The sequence below is a fragment of the Mus pahari genome, chromosome 1, assembly GCF_900095145.1.
Source record: "Mus pahari chromosome 1, PAHARI_EIJ_v1.1, whole genome shotgun sequence".
NCBI lineage: Eukaryota > Metazoa > Chordata > Mammalia > Rodentia > Muridae > Mus > Mus pahari.
The window spans coordinates 116,553,243-116,568,757 of NC_034590.1; the positions used below are offsets into that span (position 1 = coordinate 116,553,243).

At 43.3% G+C, this 15,515-nt stretch overlaps 1 protein-coding gene across 1 annotated transcript in view; it reads right to left on the reverse strand.

Moving 5' to 3' along the window:
* Pacs1 (phosphofurin acidic cluster sorting protein 1) overlaps window positions 1-15,515 on the reverse strand; it is a 138,979-nt gene that overhangs the window by 21,358 nt on the left and 102,106 nt on the right. The window contains exons 3-7 of the mRNA XM_021192146.1: window positions 6,760-6,849; window positions 5,987-6,112; window positions 2,319-2,463; window positions 1,819-1,910; window positions 1,653-1,733 (exon numbers count right to left, since the gene is read on the reverse strand). Coding sequence (XP_021047805.1) covers window positions 1,653-1,733; window positions 1,819-1,910; window positions 2,319-2,463; window positions 5,987-6,112; window positions 6,760-6,849 — 534 coding nt within the window. The remainder of the gene's footprint in view (window positions 1-1,652; window positions 1,734-1,818; window positions 1,911-2,318; window positions 2,464-5,986; window positions 6,113-6,759; window positions 6,850-15,515) is intronic.

The window sequence follows — 15,515 nt, forward strand, 5'->3', positions numbered from 1 at the left end:
TGCACAACCAACCCACGTAATTACCAGCCCACACCTGGAATCTGTCCACCTCTGCCCCCTCAGCCTGCAATGAGCATTGCCAGGAGAGGCCACTTTCCATGGTGTCCTCAATTGTCCCTATGCAGAGCTCTGCTCTATGATACCCACTCACCGCTGTGTCAGTTATCTGTTGAGATGAGTCTTCATTTCCAGACACTAGAGTTCACTGGGCCCAGCCTAGGCTCCCTGATCCCTTTTCTTATTCTACTTTAGGCACCAGGATTAGTTTTCAGTCACACATATTTCTGGCCTGAAGAGCTAAACTCTCATATGGGAATGGGAACAACTGACTTGCACTTAAGAATGAGAGTAGTGGGAAGAGCAAGTCCAACAAGGAAGAAACTCACAGAACAAAGCGCTCGTGGTGGGGCAAGAAGACTGTACAGGAACAGAAGGAGACCATCATCAAGTGTCCAGAAATACAACAAGAAAGTGCCTACAACTTCAGTACTGCTTCTGGGAGATGGCTATTATCAACAATCTCTGGTCATACTGGGATACAATGCTACTGAAAAGGCCACAGGAGGGGACACTTGGGAAGCTTAGGAGGTACTTTTGGGGGAGGAAACAGGGCCAACTCATGATTGCAGAGCAAAAAAGATAAAGGTTAGAAGAAGAAACAGTAACAGGGAGGGTCCTGTAGCTCTTTTCTTTCTCAGAGTTTAAAAAAGGAAAGTTTGGACTCTGGGGCCTGTCTTCCCTACAGGGCCTGAAAACTTGGGAAAAAAATGGAGCCGTTCGTATGTTCCTGAGCCACTGCTGCAGAGAAGAAACTAGGCTTGCAGTCTCGTGGGCTCTCTTACAGTCTCATGAGCCCTGACTGTAAAGGTTGTGAGTGCTGTTTCATGTCCAGAGGTCAGGATGGGACACACCAGGGCTGGCCTTAATTTTACAAATGAGAAGAAAACCTCACGTTCAGGGTATCAGTCTGTAGACTGTCCCTGCACTTGAGAAAACCAGAATAAAACAGGCTTTTTCCCCTGAGAAGCTCTTGATACTTGTGACCCTCCCTATCCCTGGAGTACGTGAGCTCTAGGATCAGCCAGAAGTTACCACAGAGCTCAGATTTTAGCTTCTCAGTCCACAACTCTGACTTTAACATAGGCTCAGGAATCTTAGTTAGACATAATACAAACATTGTTGATTTCAGGGAATAGATCCGAGGTGAGAATTGTATCTAATGTAATTGCACATTATCAAACCCAGAGTTTTGTAGTTTTCAAGTACTATTCTAAGACAACAATATTCTATAGACCTGCTTTACTCTGCAGTTGACAGAGCATCACCTGACGCAATCACCAAGAAAGGAAAGGTCTGAGGCATTGTACTCCTTAAAGAAATATTTGGATTGTTTGAAATTCTAGAAAAAAATGGTTATAGCCTTCTTTCTGTTCTGCATAATCTATAGCCTATAACATCCTGTATCCTACAGAGGTTCCTAACATGCTGGTTCTTACTGGGCGGTAGTAGAGGTTCTGGGGATGTATCAGAATATTGAGGGTGCAACCCCAAGTATACAGGGTTTTCAAAACCCCCACAAAGTCTTACTGCCCCCACTCACTCTCTATGTGCAAGAGTCTGAGCTGTCCCATGCCCTAACCCGGGTGGCTCACCCTAGTGATGGCTGAGGTTGAGGTCAGTTTCCTCCGAGTCTTCTTTACTTTCCGAAGATCTTCATCTTCATAGAATAGGTCCTGAGTGAGCAGGAAAAGAATAAGACTGGGAAATATCAGGGACCTCTATCTTATCCACTGTGAGGAAGGACCCACAGGAAGTTACCTGCCCATGCAACGGGTCATCACTGCCTTCCTGCTCTGAGGAGAAGCTTTCCTCCTCTTCTTCAGAGTAGTTGTCAATATCTGGGGAGCGATCTAGAACAAACATCCTATTAAGAACCAAGATCTGGTTTGATCTATCCTAAGTGATGTTGAGGAGGGAATCAATAAAACTGGGTTGAAGAGGGAAGGACCACATGGAGGGTCACAGCCCCACATCACTTCCAGGGATCTCTAAGCTTATTTTGCATGAACACATTTCCCAGGATGGAGGTCAATGAGTGAACTGGCTCCCCTGTCTTTTATGGTGTCTGCAGATACTGCATATATACGTGTGTCCCACACTTGGATGTCAGAAAAGGGTATCAAATCCCTGGGAACTGGAGTTATGGATGGTTGTGAGCCAACATGTGGATGCTAGAAGTCAAACCCAGATCCTGTGGAAGAGCAACAAGTGCTATAAACCATCGAGTTCTCTCTCCAGCCCCACTGTATATATCTTACCAGACAGCTTAGACTTGATTCCTTCATGGTCAATGGGCTGGCTGGATAAAGAGTAGATTTTTATTTCTGCCACAGGCACAGAGACATCCTTCACATTGCTGTGCAGGCCAAGTACTAAAGCACCCTCATTGGGGTGTTGCATCACCTATGAGCAAAGAATACAGCACAAACAGCTTACCCAGTGATAGGGTTGTCACTATTATAAACCCAAGTGATATGCACGTCAATGGCAATGACATTCTGTTAAGGTAGTTTCACTTCCACGTTTATGCCTAGCTCCTTTTCCTACTGTTTTCAAGGACTTTTACAATTATCTCTAGGGACTAGAGATGGCTCAGCAGTTGAGAGTGCCCATATGTCTTGAAGAGGACCTGAGTTCTGCTCCTAGGACCATATTGGGTGGCTTACAGCTATCTGTAAATCTAGCTCCAACTGATCCAACACTCTCTTCTGGCCTCCTTAGATACCGGTACTCACATGCACATACTGCACACCCCTCCCCCCAATTTAAAAATAATGAATCTTTAAAAAAAATCTCCCAGTTGCTTCTAGCTAAGTCATTAGTGATGCTGAAGTGAGAGGATCTCCTGAGTCTGGTAATTTAAAACAACAATAAACAACACAACTATCTCTAGAAAGTGCCAGCTGTTAATCAGGGCCATCTACTTAAAGACGACAACTGAGGTTTGAGGCTGCAAATGATTGCTAATCACTAAGGTTCTATGTTAACGAAGTCCTTTACACGGATAGTAGCTTCTAAGTCTGGGTAGGCCTATAAGCATGGTTAGTCAGCTGCTTGGCGACGAGAAGAAAGGAGCTGAAATACAGGGAAAGGCGGGGCTTGACCCAATTGTAAGAATGGGATGACACTGTTACTATTAATTCCTTCCCACAGTCCCTCATCCTCATATAAAACTTCAAGAGGACAAAAAGATGGGTTGGGACAAGTCACATATAAACACTACCAGGACCATACATTTTTCCTATTTCACCTATTATTATTTTTTGAGACAGGTTCTCTCTACCTATCCCTGGCTTCCTGGAACTCACTATGTAGACTAGGCAGGCCTCAAACTCACAAAGATTTGCCTGCCTCTGCCTCCCAAGTGCCGGGATTAAAGGCGTGCGCCACCATGCCCGGCTAGAAATAATTTAAAAAGCTGTCTTGCAGTCTCTTTTCTTCGTCTTTGACACACGGGAGTACTGCACAGGAAAGCAGAAATGTTGAGGATTTGGGAGCCTGGCTTTTTGCTGCTGGAGAAAGGAGTTTGAAAGGAAGAAAGGAGGTTTAGGCCCTATGCTATTAGGCTGGAACTGAAGTTGCCACTGTGTGCTATGGGTGGGACAGCTATATACAAACAGGAAATGATAATGATGCACATGTGTGCACGTGTGCGTGTGTGTAAGAGCACGTGTGTGTGTGTGTATATGTACTTCCTAGTTCTTTCTGCTGAAAGACAGCACAAGTCATCCCTGTTCGGTACATGAGCACCACTGCTAGTACCTGATCTGATTTTTTTCTTCGTGAGACAGGGTCTCAAGTATGTAGTGCTGGCTGTTCTGGAACTCACTAGTATAGACCAGGTAGGCCTCAAACTCAGAGATTCATCCATCTCTCTGCTTCTGCCTCCGGAGTGCTGGTATTAAAGGCATATGTTACCATACCCCACCCTTATTGGACTTTTAAAGTACTATTCTCCACTAAAACACTCCAGGAGTCTCAGAAAATCAGTTCATTCTAGGATATTAAGCTTGAGCTATTCTGTACCAGGAAGCAAGATGGCCTGTTAAGAAGGGAGGATCTTATCAAAAAGGACATAGAAAACAGCTTGGAGGGGCTCTTACTGGCCAAACCAGGGCATAAAACTTTATGGATACATATATATTATATATTTATGATTAAACCCCATTAAGTAAAACAAGAACCCACAGTCCATAACTGATATAAATAAGTGGATCAATTGGTAAGTGGAAGAAGAAAGGAATGCTCTACTACTTACCAACTGACCTATGCAGAAAGGATGGCTGGAATTTTGGTTTCTTTAAAAAAACACAAATATTGCAAGAATATGTTTTCATTTTAATCTCAGGTGAAGGATATGGGACTGCTTTAGACTGTCCACAGCAGCTGACTCTATGATTTGTCTTGTGCTCTAGCAAGGGAGTGATTTTACCAGCTGCAGATAGTTTCTGTGATTGTATGACATTTAGAATTCTGGGGACTTCTATATAAAAGCTAGGGCCCTGAGAGATGGGTGGTTGATGGTCGGTGGTGGCACACACCTTTAATCCCAGCAATTGGGAGGTAGAGGCAGGCGGATTTCTGAGTTCGAGGTCAGCCTAGTCTACAGAGTGAGTTCCAGGACAGCCAGGGCTATACAGAGAAAACCTGTCTCAGAAAAAAAAAAAAAAACACACAGAAAAACAAACAAACAAACAAAAACCACAAAAAGCAAACAAACAAACAAAAAAAGAGACGGGTGGGTTGTTGGCCAGTTTGTTAAGTAGTCATGCGCAATGAAAAAAACAACAAAAAGAAATGAGCTATCCTGACAGCAAAGATCAACAACAAACTCAGCGGCCCCCATCAGCAGGAAGCAGTCTAAAAATACCACCCCCTCAACCTCTGACTTTACTCAGGATCTCTTTCCTTTCCCTCTATCCTTTTCTCTATCTAGTTTTAAGTGGTTGAAAGGACAGAAGAAAAAAGGTGGAGAAGGTGGAAAAAAGAATCCACAAAGTAACAAAAGTCAGTCACAGGGTTAGAAATTCACAAATTGACAAGCATCAAAATAGCAACTAATTCAGGCCAAGATCATTAAAAGACTGGGGCTAGGGAAGTGTATCAGTGGGTAAAATGTTTACCATCAAGTGTGAGAACATACATTTGGATCCTCAGCTTGTGTAAAGATAGATGCATTAGTTTTACAGTAGCATGCATCTATAATCTTAGTACCCCTAAAAGTGAGATAGGAGGAGGAGACAGGGTTAGCTCTGGAAATCCATGGAGCAGTTAGCTCAAAGACCCTGTTTCAAACAAGCTAGAAAGCAAGGACCAACACTTGAGGTTGTCATATCATTCCCACATGCACGCCAAAGCATGTTTATGCTCATATTCTCTCCCTCCCTCCCCCCCCACACACATAAAAATAATTAATACATCAATCACTGAAGGAGACAGTTACATGGAGTGAAACCATGACTCTTAGAACTGCAGGTTTTGTTTTGTCTTTGAGGTAAAAGAGTAAGAGCCATGGTTTCACTCTACTTGGGGGTACTGTGGGGTGACTGGGCCTGGAATGAATGTTGTAAATGAAGATCTGTGGCTGGTTTGAAAATTAGTTGGGCCAGGCTGTAGAGGCAGGCGGATTTCTGAGTTTGAGGCCAGCCTGGTCTACAGAGTGAGTTCCAGGACTGCCAGGGCTACACAGAGAAACCCTGTCTCGAAAAAAACAAAAGCAAGCAAGCAAACAAACAAACAAACAAAAGAGTTAAAAGGAAAAAAACTTTTGTGTAAGAGAAATTGAGAAAACTATTAACAGACTGAATTTCCAATAAAATAATTAACCTATAAAGAAAAAACTAAAATAAAAGCCTGCCTGCAGGCTGGAGAAACTGTTTGCTGGTGACAACGGATTTAGAGCTGCGGTAGACTGTGTTCTGCTTACCTCTGCCATGTTGATGAGTCCCACAGCCAAGGTTTTATAGCCCAAGATAGTTCGGTTCTTGTACCGTTTTCTCCTTTGCAACATAATCTGCAGTTTGTTGGCGTCTCGCTTAAGGAAATGAGGGTACTGAGGAGGAGACAGACTGGTGGTTAGCCAGGGTAGCAACCAGAGCCTTGGTGGCTCAGGTCCAGCCAGAGGACTGAGTTTCAGTGGCTTTAGTGTCTCTTGGTTGTAAGAGTGATTGGTCAGAGAAAGACAGAAACGCCAGAGGGCCTGGTTCTGCAGGGTGCTGGTAGGTCTACATAAGCTTAGAAACCTCACTTTCTCTGCTATCTGCCCAGATGTTTTCTCTATGATTCAACACAGTCACCAGGATTATGATGAAAGAGATGTTCTAAGAGGGATGAAGGGAGAAGGGTGGATATAACACATAATAGAAGTGGGCTGTATTCTACTGTGACCTGAGATTCAGATCAGTAATGACAGGGAAAAGCTAAGTATGGTGATGGAGCTCAGTGGGTAGCTACCAAGCATCAGGGAAGGATGCCTCAGTACCCACTCAGCATCATATCCAGTATACCCTACTTGCTCTGGCTCGGGTACTGCTTGGAAGATGCCTTCCAGGCTGGCTGTTAGCCCGTGGGTGACTTTTATTCTTTCTACTCAAACTGGGTTCTGGCTGTTTTTGGAGAATAAAGTCCTTAAATTTCAAGACTATTTAAGTACTAGATTGTTGCAGCATTAGAAAACTTCAAGATTTAGACATTTCTGACCTGGAGGGAGAAGGTTAACTGGAGCTCTGTTTCCACCAGGCCACTGGCTGGAAGGATGATCTCATTGGAGCGAAGAATCCTTTTTGAACCCTGAAACCAAGAAAAACTCCTGTCAAAGCTGTGTCACCACACGATGACCAAAAGAACTATGTACTGTGTTGCAAACACCAGTCAGCCTTTCTAATTCCTTCACCCCACACCCATCAGTCCTCTTATTCCTGCTCTGCCAGGCTTATTTTATGGTGCTGAGAACTGAAGTCATGGTTTTGATGTACCAGACAATGACCCTATCACTGAACTATGTATGTTCTTAGTCCTTTAAGACTGTTTTAGAATCAACTGTACCAGATGAACATGTATAGCAACACAATTTGGCTACGTGGTCTGACTAAAGTTATGGGCCCCATCTTAAGTGGGGTAAGTATCCCTGCCTAGGAACCACTTCATAATGTCTCAAGTCCATTCTCTGTCCTCACAGGATGTACCGTGCCTTCCCAATTCAGTGACATATGACCACTAACATTTCCCAAATGCTGCTGACCTTGATTCTTTTCACTGAGAAAGCTGGAGCAGCTCACACCTCATAAACCTACCCTGGGCTGCTGTCCTCACACACCCTCCTTCCCTCCCCTTCTGTTATCGACAACCACCTATGTCTCCATCCAAAGTTAGTGAGCACTGCACTCAGGTACAACCTCCCTTCTCACCTAGCAGAAGGCACTGTAGACGTTATTCTTTCTTCTTACATACTCATTCGCAGGAGCAAATGTACTATTATTTCCAACAAAGCAAATGAAATCCCTCCAGGCCTCACTGGACAGCCCCTCACAGGTCTTCTTGTCCCAGTAGACTTCTCTTTTGAGTCCCCTATTCTGACTTCTCTTAATGTATCTCTGTATTTCTGCCACCTTTCTCTATCAATCTACCATCAGCAAGATGGATAATTCTCTCTTGATGAGTCTGATGGCCCAGGTTCCTTCTTGTCCTATCTCTAGCCTTTAATAGGGCATCATTTGCTGTCCCAGAACACCACAGCTTTGGGATTTCGTCTGACCTTGGAGATGCTCTTATTCTGAGTCCTTCCAGACTTCCTGGCACTGGAGGGCCTGGGGCTTCTGTCCACAGCTGGGTTCTATTTCTGTTTACTCCCTTTATGTCTGTTGTTCCATCCAGGCTTGTAGTTATCAATTCCTCCCAAACCCCAAGCCCTCTCCAGAGCCTGACACTCAGTCTCTACTGTTTCTTCAGTATTTCCTTCTAGCTGTTTCACTGGTATCTCAAACAATACAGTAAACTGAATTTCAGGTTTCTCTGGAGTCAGCTCTATCCCAGTCTTCCTGTTCTCACTGAAGGGCAGATCCATTCTACCAACTTGCTTATGTCATCTCAGCCCACCCTCCTCTCTCAACCAAACCATCACCATTATAGGGAATGCCTGTTATCTAGCACCTGACTCCCTTTTTGGTCACAGAACAGCTCTCTCAAGAAACAAGGCTGGGGTGCGCTGCCTTTCCACTGCATTTCTCACCTTATTTCTTACTTGTTTTTCCTACTCTATCCTCTCCATTCAGCCAGACATGCCACGGCCAATGAAGCCAGAGAACCTAGAGTCAGTCATATTAGATACACACAGGCCACAGCTAGACATCTGAGAACCAGACATCACAAGGGCAGTGTAGGGCTTTTAAGCTGGCTTTTCTCTCCACCTGGAATGCTCCTCTTGGAATCTGTGTAGCTCACTCTCTTGGTTTTTCACAAATGTCATTTTCTCAGTGAGACTTACATCTACCATCACCACCTGTAGCTTCCTTCATCCCTTCATCTTGTTCTAGTTTCTCCAAAAGGCATTTCACTTTCCATTAGTAGCAGCTCTCATTATTTGAACTTCCATCATCTAAATATACGCTGTTTGGAACTGTAGAAACTTCCATCTTCCTCCCAAGTGTGAAAACCTGAGTTCTAACCTCAGAGCATCCATAAAAAGAGCTTGGTGTAGTGCTGTGCACTTGTAGTCCCCAGTGTTGGGGAGGCTGAAGCAGAAGAATCCCTGGGGCTCACTGACAGTCAACCTAACCTATTTACAGAGTTCTAGGCTAAGGAACAGAGAAATTTTGTCTTTAAAAAACTAAGAGTCGGGGGCTGGAGAGATGGCTCAGTGGTTAAGAGCACTGACTGCTCTTCCAGAGATCCTGAGTTCAATTCCCAGCAACCACATGGTGGCTTACAACCATCTGTAATAAGATCTGATGCCCTCTTCTGGTGTGCCTGAGGACAACTACAGTGTACTCACATAAAATAAAATAAAATAAAAAATAAATCTTAAAAAAAAAACTCTGACTTTTTTTTCTTTAAATTAATAGTGGACAACTTTGAGGAACGATATTCAGGACTGCCCTCTCACCTACATAAACACTCCTTTCAACACACAAACACCTTCTGTCCAATATACTCTGTGGGGTATAGCACTGCCAAAAACAAACCTGAACCCCAATGCACCATCTGGATGGTAAGCTGTATTAATGGCACCTGCTCATATAGGTAACAGGGTACAGACCAGGGCACACAAAGGGGTGCAGTGTAGCCAGGTCTGGTCCCCAGTACGCATGCTATATGACCATTCTCACTTCCCTCCCCCCCTCAAGATTTATTTTATGTATGTGAATACATTGTAGCTTTACAGATGGTTGTGAGGAATTGAATTTTTAGGACCTCTGCTCATTCCGATCGGCCTGCTCACTCTGGTCAATTCTGCTCACTCAGTCCCTGCTTGCTCTGGCCCAAAGATTTCTTTATTATTATACATAATTTCACTGTTGCTAACTCCAGACACACCAGAAGTGGGTGTCACATCTCATTACAGATGGTTGTGAGCCACCATGTGGTTGCTGGGATTTGAACTCAGTACCTTTGGAAAACCAGTCAGTGCTCTTACCTAATGATTCATCTCTCCAGCCCCATTCTCACCTTTCTATCTTTCCTCAAAGACTTAGTGTATTGGTTAGTTTTGTGTCANCTTGACACAGGCTGGAGTTATCACAGAGAAAGGAGCTTCAGTTGGGGAAATGAATCCACGAGATCCAGCTGCAAGGCATTTTCTCAATTAGTGATCAAGTGGGGAGGTCCCCTTGTGGGTGGTGCCATCTCTGGGCTGGTAGTCTTGGGTTCTATAAGACAACAGGCTGAGCAAGCCAGGGGAAGCAAGCCAGTAAGTAACATCCCTCCATGGTTTCTGCATCAGCTCCTGCTTTCTGACCTGCTTGAGTTCCAGTCCTGCATCCTTTTGTGATCAACAGCAGTATGGAAATGTAAGCCGAATAAACCCTTTCCTCCCCAACTTGTTTCTTGGTCATGATGTTTGTGCAGGAATAGAAACCCTGACTAAAACACTTAGCTTCCATGAGTCCCAATATCAGCTTCTTGAAATTATGCAGGACACTACCAACATGGGTTCAATTTTGGAATAATAATAACAGTAATAATATTATTTATTTTGTTTATTTGTGGCCCTGGCTCCTGGAACTCTGTAGCTCCTGGAACTCTGTAGACCAGGTTGGCCTCAATCTCAGAGATCCACCTGCTTCTGCCTCCCAAGTGCTGGGATTAAAGGTGTGCATCACAATTGCCCAGCTTCAGAATTATTTTCAGTACCTTTAAATTATTTATCTATTTTTTTATTTTTTGTGTATGGGTGTTTTTCTGAATGTGTTACTGTATATTCTGTGTGTGTGCAGTGACTGCAAAAGTCAGAAGAGGGTGCTACATGCCCTGGGACTGGGGAGCCACTAGAGAGATGGGTGCAGAGGATGTAACTTGGGTCCTTTGGAAGTGCAGTCAGTGCTCTTAACTACTAAGCCATCTCTTATGCCAGTCATCTATTGTTTTTTTTTTTTTTTTTTTTAATTAAAAAAATTGTATGTGAATACATGTGGGCATGTGTATTTTAGTGTGAGAGGGCATGCACAGGTGTGTACACATGTGTATGAAAGTCAGAGGATGCTCTCAGATGTCCTGTTCTATTACTCTACCTTATTCCCTTCAGGCAGTATATCTCACAGAATTAGGAGCTAGGCTGGGAGCCAACAAGACCCTTCAATCTGATCCCTCTGACTCTGGCCCCTATTTCACTGGTGTTAAGTACGACATGGCCATGTTGGCTTTTTACATGGGGATTGGGGATTGAAACTCAGGTCCTCGTGTGTGTACTGCAAGTACTGTCACCTGGTAAGCTATCTTCCCAGACCCCCACTTTTATTCTACAGTACCTTTTCAATACACAAGCAAAGAAAAAAGTGTTTAATAACATATAGTATCATTACAAAACAAAAATACTCATTAATGAATAATGTCTTTTAAATTAAGCTTCTATTATTTAAAAATATTTGATTTTGAGGCAGGCCTTGATATATAGCCCAGGCTAACATAAAACTCTCAATCCTCCTGCCTGAATCTCCTGCTCTCACTTTCTCCCATTCACTGTGGTGTGAATTACCAATGTGGTAGTGGCCCAGAGCAGGGCTGGAGGACAGATAGTTAACGGATGTGAAGTCTCTTTGTTAGAGTGGAGGCACTGTTTGGACACTGTGCTGATGGCCGAGAACACTGTAGCAGCCTCAGGTTGTGTGCTCCAAGTAGGTGAGTTGAATGGAATCTGAATTTTAGCCCAGTAAACATGCTATTTAAAACATTATGCTATATATATTCCGCATAGGGTGATTTTACATGTCGTTAATCCTATCATATAGGAGGCAGAAGCAGGCAGATCTCTGAGAATTCCAGGCCAGTCTGTACTACACAATAAGACCTTGTCTCAAAAAACCAACCAACCAAACACACACAAACACACACAAAAACAGCAAACAAAAACCCCAATAATAACAAGAACAAAACCCACTATTGTAGGGTGCTGGTCCAATGATTAAGAGTACTGGCTGCTCTTTCAAAGGATTCTAGTTTGATTTCTATCACCCATGTGTCGACTAATAACTGTCTGTCAGTCTAGTTCCAAGGGATCTGATGCCTTCTTCTGGACTTTGAGGGCATTGCATACACATGGTATGCAGACATACATAAAATAAAAATGAGAAAAGAAAAAGAGCTCTTAAATACTGAGCTAACTCTCTTCTTACCAAAATCTTTACTCTTAAATAAAAAGCATTTAAAACAGTATTTATGACAGAGCCTGGTAGGAGGACATGAGGTCCCTGAGGCCCCTGACAGGGGCTGTGTCTTAAATCTCTTTCTTCCTTTCTCCCACCTAGTTGCCATGAGTATACAGCTTCTCCCTACCCATGCCCATAGGCCCATAAAGAACTGAAAGCTCTGAAACTGTGAGTGGAAAAAAATCCTCACTCCCTCTAATCTGATTATCCTGGGGTATTTTGTTCTGGTGACAGAAAGCTAGCAGGTGTTTATATGGGCTGTAGCAAGGAGAGTTTCACCCATGAGAGCATCGGTGCTTACAGGGTATATGACAAATAATACCACAGCATTCATGTGGAAATGGTTATGATTCATATCCTTCAATAGTGTCTTAGGAAGGTTTTTTGTTTATTTGTTTTTTGAGACAGGGCTTCTTTCTCTATTCCTGGCTGACCTAGAATTCGTTAATGTAGACTAGACTGGCCTTGAACTCAGAGATCTGCCTACCTCTGCCTCCCAAGTGCTGGGATTAAAGGTGTGTGCCACCATGGCAGGCAGGAGGCTCATTTTTTTTTTTTTTTTTTTAGGGGGCTCATTTTTAATGCTGCTGTGCAATTACAATAAAAAGCTCCTTAAAGGCAGGGGCTTTTGTTTTATTCACTACTGCCTCACTTGTGCCTAAATCCATACTTACTATAAAATAAAAGCTCAACCAATATTCACTAAATGAACCAATAAGTAGGTGATCAAATGAATATAGCAATATCTGTAATTACTTTCAGCTGCTTGGAAATAAAGTAACTCAAACATTCAAAATATTTAAAGTTTCTGGATAATCACGAATTTTACAGAACGTCAAAATTTAATGAGGAAATGAAATTATTTCCTTTGGCAAGAGCATTTAATGACAGAAAGTGCAAAAAAGGCAGAGAAAGTTCAATTATCCCCATATTGTTTGCATGCAAAGACAAAGGAAACAATCCCTGAGCACTGGATGCAGCCCATGACCTGGGGCTGGATCTGGATCCGGACAAGACCACAAAGCACTGAAGGCTGCCACTGCACGTCACTCCCCATGCTTGCTTAGCAGTATCTCACAGGTTTTTTTTTTTTTTTTTGGTTTTTCAAGACAGGGTTTCTCTGTGTAGCCCTGGCTGTCCTGGAACTCACTTTGTAGACCAGGCTGGCCTCGAACTCAGAAATCCGCCTGCCTCTGCCTCCCGAGTGCTGGGATTAAAGGCGTGCGCCACCACGCCCGGCACCTCACAGGTTTTGAAGGACTGCTTGTGGACGTTGTACATCGTGGTGCGCACTAGGCTCCGCACCACGATGTACAACGTCCACAAGCAGCAGCAACCTCATGGTGGCTCACAACCATCTGTAATGAGATCTGACGCCCTCTTCTGGTGTGTCTGAAGACAGCTACAGTGTACTTACATATAACAATAAATAAATCTTTGGGCCAGGGCCAGAGCCAGAGCAAGTGGGGCGGAGCAAGCAGAAGTCCTGAGTTCAATTCCCAGCAACGACATGATGGCTCACAACCATCTGTACAGCTACAGTGTACTCATAAACATGAAATAAATAAATATTAAAAAAAATTTTTAGCTTTATTTTATAAGTGTTCTGTCAGCATCTACGTGTGTGTATCATGTGCATACCTGGTGCTCACAAAGGTCGTAAGATGGAATAAGATTCCCTAGAAGAAAAGGATGTGAGCCACCATGTGGGGACTGAACTCAGCTCTTCTGGAAGAACAAGTGCTCTTAACTGCTGAGCCATGTCTTCAGCTGGAAAAATTTGATGTTTTAAAAAATTACTTTTGCCGGGAGTGGTGGCGCATGCCTTTAATCCCAGCACTCGGGAAGCAGAGGCAGGCGGATTTCTGAGTTTGAGGCCAGCCTGGTCTACAAAGTGAGTTCCAGGACAGCCAGGGCTATACAGAGAAACCCTGTCTCGAAAAACCAAAAAAAAAAAAATTACTTTTATTGTTAGACATGGTAGAGCACACCTTTAATTCCAGCATTCAGAAGGCAGATAGATCTCTGAGAGTTCAAGGCCATCTGGTTATACATAGTAAGTTATAGGACTCCCAGAGCTACATAGTGAGACCATGTCTCAAAAAAATTTTTTTTTTAAATTTTGACTTTTGGTTAAGGGTATGTGTGAGTCTGTGTATACGTGCACATGCCCAAGAAAGCCAGGGGTGTGGGATTCCCTGGACCTAGAGTTACAGGCAATTGTGAGCTGTCTTACATGGATGCTGGAACAAAACTCAGGGTCTCTGAAAGAGCAGAACAAGTTCTGTTTGCTGTTTGAGGCAGGGTATCTACGTAGACCAGGTTGATCTTGAGTTCACAAAGATCTTCCTGCCTCTGCCTTCCAAGTGCTCTATTCAAAGGTGTGTCCACCATACCTGATTAGTACATGGTCTTAACTGCAGACCCATTTTTCTTTTTCTTTTTTTTTTTTTTTCTGAGACAGGGTTTCTCTGTGTAGCCCTGGCTGTCCTGAAACTCACTCTGTAGACCAGGCTGGACTCGAACTCAGAAATCCGCCTGCCTCTGCCTCCTGAGTGCTGGGATTAAAGGCGTGCGCCACCACGCCCAGCTCCAGACCCAATTTTTTTAGTCAGTTGTGAGCCACTATGTGGGAATCAACTGAGGTCCTCTGGAAAAGCAACTAGTGCTCATAACCAATGAGCCATCTCTTCAGCCCCTCAGCTGTAAATTTTAATGGAGGTCATTTACTATAATAAATATCACATAGAAGCTAGCTAATCAATATGATGGTTTGTAGAGGATCATCCTATAGTTTACTGTTTTTTAAGGAATGAGATTCAGGGATGGAGAGATGGCTCAGTGGTTAAGAGCACTCTTCCTAAGTTCAATCCCCTGAAACCATATGGTGGCTCATGACTATCTATATATAATGTGATCTGATGCCCTCTTCTGGCATTCAGGTGTACATGTAAATAGAGCACTCATACACATTAATAAATCTTTAAAAAAAAAAAAAAAGAGAGAGAAACTCAGCAAATACACCACCCTCAAGTGAAAGATTCAGCTGTTATTTAAGCACTGCAGAGGCACCTTGGGACCTCGCTAAGCTCCAAAGAGTCTTCATTAGGAAGGATTCATCAGTTAAGGAAGATCTGGGAATGGAGTTTAATTAAATGTAAATTACACACTCTTTGGTTTCCAGTCTCAGCTCTGTCACTTAATTATTAAGTGGCAATGGGTAAATTCCTAAATCAATCAAAATCTCTCTCTCTCTCTCTCTCTCTCTCTCTCTCTCTCTCTCTCTCTCTCTCTCTCTCTCCCCTCTGTGATTCTCTGAATTCAGGAATGCTTGGGAGTCCAAATTTTTATGAAATATGTTGAATTCCTTGAGAATACAAACTTAGATGTAAGAAGCATTAAGTGTGAGGGCTACCTAGAATATAAAACACTCTAGTAAACTTTTTACATCCTATAGCAAGCCTTCAAAAGTGCTATCCTAACCTAAATACTGGAGGACTAAGGCTAGAGTGGCCTGCATCCCTTTATGACACTGAGTGGTTATAACAGGTTTCAGCCTGTCTCACTTATCTGAACAGGCAGGCAGCAAAGAAGGAC